At 54.4% G+C, this 6,865-nt stretch overlaps 1 protein-coding gene across 1 annotated transcript; it reads left to right on the top strand.

The window, feature by feature from the left end:
• Positions 1 to 413: 413 nt before the first annotated feature.
• Positions 414 to 2,838, top strand: UNC119 (unc-119 lipid binding chaperone). Its single transcript, XM_024734219.1, has 4 exons — positions 414 to 971; positions 1,483 to 1,585; positions 1,697 to 1,869; positions 2,135 to 2,838. The coding sequence occupies exons 1-4, from the start codon at positions 923 to 925 to the stop codon at positions 2,245 to 2,247; spliced, it is 438 nt and encodes a 145-aa protein (XP_024589987.1). The 5' UTR covers positions 414 to 922; the 3' UTR covers positions 2,248 to 2,838.
• The last annotated feature ends 4,027 nt before the right edge of the window (positions 2,839 to 6,865 follow it).

Raw genomic sequence — 6,865 nt, 5'->3', positions numbered from 1 at the left:
CCACACCCTCTTACTGGCCTTGCCTGTACTCTTCTCTCTGGGGGTGGCTCAGCATCAAGGCTGGATGGATGACCTTTGAGGGGGTTCCCTCTGTTTGCTAAGACCTCCTCCTGCTTGAAGATCAACAGGGATGGGAGCAAAGGTGGCTCCCTTCCCCCCAATATTCCAGGCTCTGGGCTTGAGTCACCAGAGCTTTGGCTAAGCTGCTTAAGGGAGCTGGGTTTGTGTAAGCCTCTTATGGGGAGAGGAGGGGCCGGGGTGGGGGGTGAGGAGGGATAGGGAAAGGGTTGTTTGCTTGCCCCAGCACTACCCAGGTCAGAGAAAGTCCTTGTTTGACACACCTAGATGTGTGCCAGGGGTGGCTATGGGGTGGGGGCGGGGGCATCGTCTCCTGAGGCAGAGCTGTGTCACCCCTGTTAGAGTGAGGTTCCTAAAAGCAGGGCTCTATCTTCCCTCTCATGGTGGCGGGGGAAGGGCTCCCCATCAGATTAGAGACTCATTTGGTTAACCGTCACCGAGCCAGTCCTGGCAAAGCAGAGGCTGGAATAAGGGCCCTCAACCCCTGGGTGGGCGGCAAAGTGTTGGCAAGCTGACCTTGTCCTCCACCCTGCCCCTCCCTGACCCCAGAGGCTACCAGGATGGAATGATTTGTCTCCCATTAGATCCCAATGGCAGAGCTATGTCTCCCGCACACTATGGGGGCTCTCCCAGGGTGGGGGCTCAATTCTGTCTTTCTGCGAGGCAGTGACCTTAGGAGCAGGGAAGGTGGTAGCTAGTTCAGGGTTCCGCTAAAGCTGAGTTGGCAGCAGGGGCTTCTGGGCAGGCCCCTTCCTTGCTCAGCCGCCCGTCTCCCCTAGACTACCTGTGCTCCCCTGAGGAGAATATCTACAAGATTGACTTCGTCAGGTTCAAGATTCGGGACATGGATTCAGGCACTGTTCTCTTTGAAATCAAGAAGCCCCCAGCCTCAGGTGAGTGGGTTGGGTGGGCCATCGACAGAGGGAGGGGGGCGAGGGCTGTGAAATGGGCTGCCCAGGGACTCCTCAGGCTACAGAGGAGTCAGAGCAGAGCTGGGATTTGCACCCAGGCCTTCTCAGGAGACACCAGGCAGGGGGGCCTCTGCCTGGGGCTGGGCCTCTTCTTTTCCTTCCCTGTGCTCCTGGGGTTAGACATCTTGGGAAGACAATCCTGCCTCTTCAGTCCCTGCCAGCCTGCCCCCTGCAGGCCCCCTTGGGAACTGCAGTCCCAGAGGCCCCAGGTCTTTTTGTCTCTTGCGGCTCAGGGAATCTCAGTTGAAATTGGTGACCCGCTGACCAGTTGGAAGCAATTGGAAGCATTCAGCCAGTGGTCTGAACCCTCAATATACATCAGGATCTGAGGAGTTTTGAAAAATTCAGACAGATGCGGGCCCTGGGGTAAAAGCCCGGGTGGGCATGGGCCCCAGCCTGAAACCCACTGAGCCCCAGCTGGGGTGCATTACAGAGCGGTTGCCCATCAACCCACGGGACCTGGACCCCAATGCTGGGCGCTTTGTCCGCTACCAGTTCACGCCTGCCTTCCTCCGCCTGAGGCAGGTGGGAGCCACGTGAGTCACTGGGCCTGGGTGAGGGCTAGGGGTGGGGGCTGAGGTGCGGGTGAGGGTGGTAGGGAGCCCTTCTTGAGTCCCAGCTCAGCCCCGCCCCCTTCTCTCACTTAGCGTGGAGTTCACAGTGGGAGACAAGCCTGTCAACAACTTCCGCATGATTGAGAGGCACTACTTCCGCAACCAGCTGCTCAAAAGCTTTGACTTCCACTTTGGCTTCTGCATCCCCAGCAGCAAGAACACCTGCGAGCACATCTATGATTTCCCCCCTCTCTCTGAGGAGCTGAGTGCGTGGGCAGGGCCCTGTGGGAGGGATGCAGGGGGACTCAGAGAGACCAAGTTGTGGGGAGTGTGGGTCTGAGCCCCTTTCTTCCCTCCCTGGGTCTCTTGTGTCCGGCCACCATTCGTGTGTCATCTGTAGGGAAACTGAGGCTCAAAGAGGCTGGGGGAACTCTTTGTTCAGCTTGTCCGCATCCCCTAGTCCTGAAGCCCCTGCAGTGGCCTGGCTCAGGCTTCTGACCTTTGCCCCAACTGGCTGGGTCTCTCTTGCAGTCAACGAGATGATTCGTCACCCATACGAAACACAGTCTGACAGCTTCTACTTCGTGGATGACCGGCTGGTGATGCACAACAAAGCAGACTATTCCTACAGCGGGATGCCCTGACCCCCAAACCAGCCCCTACCCCAGGAGGGTCCTGGGCCCACAGCCGTGACCACCCCAGCACTCACCTGTCAGCCCCAGGTCTTCTGCCTGGGCAGTGCTCCAGAAGCCCTGAACCCTTAGTCAGTGTTGGGAGGGCGGGTGCCTGATGTCCCCCGTCCAAGTCTGTGCAGCCCGTGGGGCCTGGCACGTGGGGTGGGGTGGTGGGGGCTGTTTGCCTCCATAGCCAGGAAGACCTCCCGTGGGAGGGGTAGCCAGGACTTGCGGACAGCGGAGCTGGGCCTCTTGGGCCCAAGTTTCAGAATAGTATTCCCCTATCCAGGCTTTGACTAGGTCGGGGCAGGGACCCATTCCCTGTCCCCTACCCACCACTGACAGGCCATTTAGAGTTGTAAATTCACAGAGGAAGGTCCTTGTGGGGTCTGGCAGTCAAGCTTCCCAAGGGGGTCTGGGCCCTGACCACAGCCCCGGCCTCTACCATCAGGGGCTGAGATCCTGCCTGAGGTGTGGGAGGGACCTGCCCAGATTGCAGCCTGGGGTAGGGGTTGGACCAACTGTATATAGTTTTCAATAAACTCTTTCTCCTTTTCTGTTCTCTGGTTGTGGGCCAGCATGTGCGTGTGCTGGTGGCTGAGGGGGCCGTGATGTGGCCCCAGGGCCCTCCTGTCTCCTAACCCGCTGCAGCCTGACCCCCACCCGGCATCTAGAGTCAGCACTTAGTATGTGTTGCAGCTGGAAAGGGTTTTTCCTTTGATAACGAAGGAGACCCAGGCCTTGAGAGGGGAAGCTTTGGCCAAAAGTCGTAGCCAGCCCTGAAGAACAGAGAGAGGCTGGGACAAGGGCCCCTGACTCTACGGTGGGAGGGGAGGTGTTGGGGAGGTGGCCTTGCCCTCTACCCCACCTTCCCTGACCCCCAGAGGCCACTAGGACCATTAGGTTGTCCTTTTAGCCCTCATCAGTGAGAGAAGGCTGAGGCCTGGAGCCATCTTGCCCTCAGCTGCCTCGGGGAGGCCCTCTGGCCTGGCTGCCCTGCATATAACATCACCCCCAGTCCTACCCCAGACCCAGCGGAGGTCTTTGTTTCCTTAATGGAGGAAATTCAGGAACTGAGATCGGTGGAGAGTTTACTGCAGGGTTTACAGCTTACTGTTCCAAGCGCCAATTTGGACACACGTGGCGCTAGTCTGCCCTCTCCCTCTCTGGGCTGAGGAGTTCATCTAAGCCTGAGGGGCCCAGAAGGGCTGGAATTCAACTGGGTTCTGTGGAGCACTTGCTGGGGGCCAGGACCTGGGCTGAACTCTGGGATTCTAAAATGAGTGAGACACAGGGAACAAATACCTGTCCCTAGAATGAGATGAACTGGGCATACAGGGGAGCAAGAGTCGTCCTGCTTCGAGGGTCCTAGGGAGGATTCTTGGAAGAATCTTATTCACCCCAGCATTCAGGGCACAAACAAGGGATTCAGTCTCAACTCCTCCCTGTTTCCACCTCCATCCAATCAGTCACCAGTCGTGGAGATTTCACCTCTTAAAAATCTCAACTTCATCTGCTTCTCTCCAGTTCCTTTACCTCTCACTCCTCAACATCCCTCTGCCACTACTACGCTAGTACGTGGACTCTGGAGCCAGACTGCCTAGATTTGCATCCTGACACTGCCACTTAATAGCTGTGCAATGTTGGCAGTGCAATTTAACCTCTCTGGGCCTGCATCTTCTGAAAAATGGGTATAATCCTCAGAATTGATTGTGAGCAGTCTAAGTCAACATGTATAAAGCACCCAGGCTTGGGCCTAGCACTCAATATGTACTGGCTATTATTAGCTTCATTCTTTCCAATCCACCCTTCACTCAGCTGCCAGAGATAATCTGGCCAGGTCATTCCTGCTTAGCCCTCCTCAGTGGCCCACCATTGTCAGAAGCCCCAACACCTGAACCACAAGGCTCCACAGGTGTTTCGCATTGTAAATATTCACTTTCTTGAATGCAGCTGATAAATCTTGCCTCCAAACCTTTGCTTTATGCCGTTCACTGGGCCTAAATGCTCTTCCCTCATCTCTTCCTGTTAAAGTCGTCCTAAACTTTCAAGTATTTGTGATGGTGGCTACCTGGCTCTACTGGTGTTCAGTGAGCAGGGGACCGGAATGCCAAATGTGCTCCACTTAATGGGACACTCAGTGCTAACCGTCCACCCCTCACAATGGAGGGTCACTGAATGAGCGTGTGTAACCCCAGGGACGGCCAATGAGCATTCGAGAGCAGGGCAGAGGGAGAGGAACCAGTGATGGAGACAGGAAGAAAAGCCGGAGAGGTGAGGGCAGGAGCCTGTTTGGGAGCAGGCTGTGTTAAAACTGAGGCAAGAAAGAATTTCACCAAGAAGTAAGTGGTCAGCAGCTGTCAGCTGTCACAAAGGGGAGGAAGGGGCGTGGGATGGGAGGGGGTTTTGATTTGCAGATGAGGCTGTACAGGTATACAAGTGTTTGGAGTTGGAAGTGTTGTTTTGGAGGTTACAAGTATACAGAGAAGGTATAGCAAGCAAGAGGGACTTTTAGGCCAACACAGGTGTCAGGAAGAAAACCCTCCCCTACCACTCTGCTAACAGTCCTCACTGCACCTGCTAAATCAAATCAGGTTGGGGTCCTGGATCGGGCCTGCTGTACTTCCACCTTCAGATGGTTAGGGAGGCCCCTGTTCTGAGGTCCTCATCCCTGGAGCATGTACCAAAGAGGCCCTCATCTGAAGAGGTCTGTGTCCCCTGGGCCTGGAGGAGCCTGGCTGGGAGAAGCCTTGGCACCCTGCCTCCTTTTAATTCTTCATGCCTCTGGCACTGTTCCTACTGCTAATGGTGCAACTTGATGCATTTGGTTCCTGGCACTTTTCCTGGGAACCCAGAGGATCCCTGGGCAGTAGAAGGAGGAAGAAGACAGGGCCAGGTGGGGCTAGTCCTGGCTCTGGTGATGACGAGCTGTTGACCTTGAAGGCTGATCTGGACCTTGCCAGATCTGGGCCTCAGATTCTGTCTCTTTGAAGTCAGCCGGATATTTTTGCTTTGACTCCTTAGGGGTGTCACGAGGACCTCACCCCTGGGTTGAGCAGGAAAACCCAAATTCTACAGGGAGACCCACCACACGTGCCCACGTGGGCTGGAGCCGGGGTGCACATGGGGACTGCCACACCCTTTGTAAAATATTGAGATGCTTCCCTTCCAGATGGTGAAGAGCTGCTGTCCCAAGCCCCTAGTGCCTTCCTCCCTAGGCTGGCCCCTCCCCTGAGAGCCACCCTCCATTTCCCCACCACCTGGCAACTAAAGCAAGGGTGCTTTACTTTTTTGTGTGTCATGGACCCAATGTTGTCTCTACTGAAGCCTGTGGACAATAAGGTTTTGGTTTTTATTTTTTAAAAAATTAATTTTTATTTTTGGCTGTGTTGGGTCTTCGTTGCTGTGCGCGGGCTTTCTCTAGTTGCAGTGAGTGGGGGCTACTCTTCATTGCGGTGCGTGGACTTATTGCGGTGGCCTCTCTTGTTGTGGAGCACGGGCTCCAGGTGCGCAGGCTTCAATAGTTGCAGCACGTTGGCTCAGTAGTTGTGGCTCGTGGGCTTAGTTGCTCCGCGGCATGTGGGATCCTCCCGGACCAGAGCTCGAACCCATGTCCCCTGCATTGGTAGGTGGATTCTTAACCACTGCGCCACCAGGGAAGACCCAATAAAGTTTTTACGTACATAAAGTATATTGTAATCCTATATATTTTATGAATTAAAAACTATATAGAGAGATCTATACATATTCTTCAATACCTGTAATGTAATATGAAAACATCTGTGATTTCTCTACTAATGACAAAGTCACAGATTCTGTGAAAAGCTATTGTGATTTATTGCTGACTTTTTTTTTTTCGGCCCGCTGCGGTATCTTAGTTCCCCAACCAGGGATCAAACCCGTGCCCCCTGCAGTGGGAGCGCAGAGTCTTAACCACTGGACTGCCAGGCAAGCCCCCCCCCCCGTTGCTGACATTTTTGTTTTAAATACATTTATTTATTTTTGGCTGCATTGGGTCTTCATTGCTGCGCGCAGGCTTTCTCTTGTTGTGGCGAGCGGGGGCTACTCTTCATTGCGGAGCACAGTCTTCTCGTTGTGGTGGCTTCTCTTTGCTCTGGAGCACAGGCTCTAGGCGTGCGGGCTTCAGTAGTTGTGGCTCATGGGCTCTAGAGCATAGGTTCAGAAGTTGTGGTGCACGGGCTTAGTTGCTTTGCGGCATGTAGGATCCTCCTGGACCAGGGCTCGAACCCGTGTCCCCTGCATTGGCAGACTGATTCTCAACCACTGTGCCACCAGGGAAGCCCATTGGTGACATTTTTTAATTGAGAGAAATGCTAAATTCGAGGTAGAGATGAGTGAAAATGAAGGTGTAATTCCTTTATTCAAATTCATGGACTCATGAATTCTAACCAGTTTTAGAACCCTCATGTTTAGAGCCCCTGAACAAAAGGGTTAATTCCCCACAAATAGAGGACTAGTGGATAGTGTTAGAGCATGCAGACCCTGCATCCATTCAGACTGTTCCTCACTCTAAACGGTGGTTGAACACACGCTGATAGGTGGCCAGCAGGGGGCAGCATCTGAGCAG

The sequence above is a fragment of the Neophocaena asiaeorientalis genome, unplaced genomic scaffold (assembly GCF_003031525.2).
Source record: "Neophocaena asiaeorientalis asiaeorientalis breed wild unplaced genomic scaffold, Neophocaena_asiaeorientalis_V1.1 scaffold129, whole genome shotgun sequence".
Lineage (NCBI taxonomy): Eukaryota > Metazoa > Chordata > Mammalia > Artiodactyla > Phocoenidae > Neophocaena > Neophocaena asiaeorientalis.
The sequence above is the reverse complement of the archived record's forward strand: the minus strand, read 5'-3'. Positions and strand labels throughout refer to the sequence as shown.

Coding starts and splice junctions, on each gene's coding strand:
- UNC119 (XM_024734219.1), top strand. CDS start 923: ATGGATTCAGGCACTGTTCTCTTTGAAATCAAGAAGCCCCCAGCCTCA. Junction 1,586..1,696: donor CTGAGGCAGGTGGGAGCCAC/GTGAGTCACTGG, acceptor TCTCTCACTTAG/CGTGGAGTTCACAGTGGGAG. Junction 1,870..2,134: donor CCCTCTCTCTGAGGAGCTGA/GTGCGTGGGCAG, acceptor TCTCTCTTGCAG/TCAACGAGATGATTCGTCAC.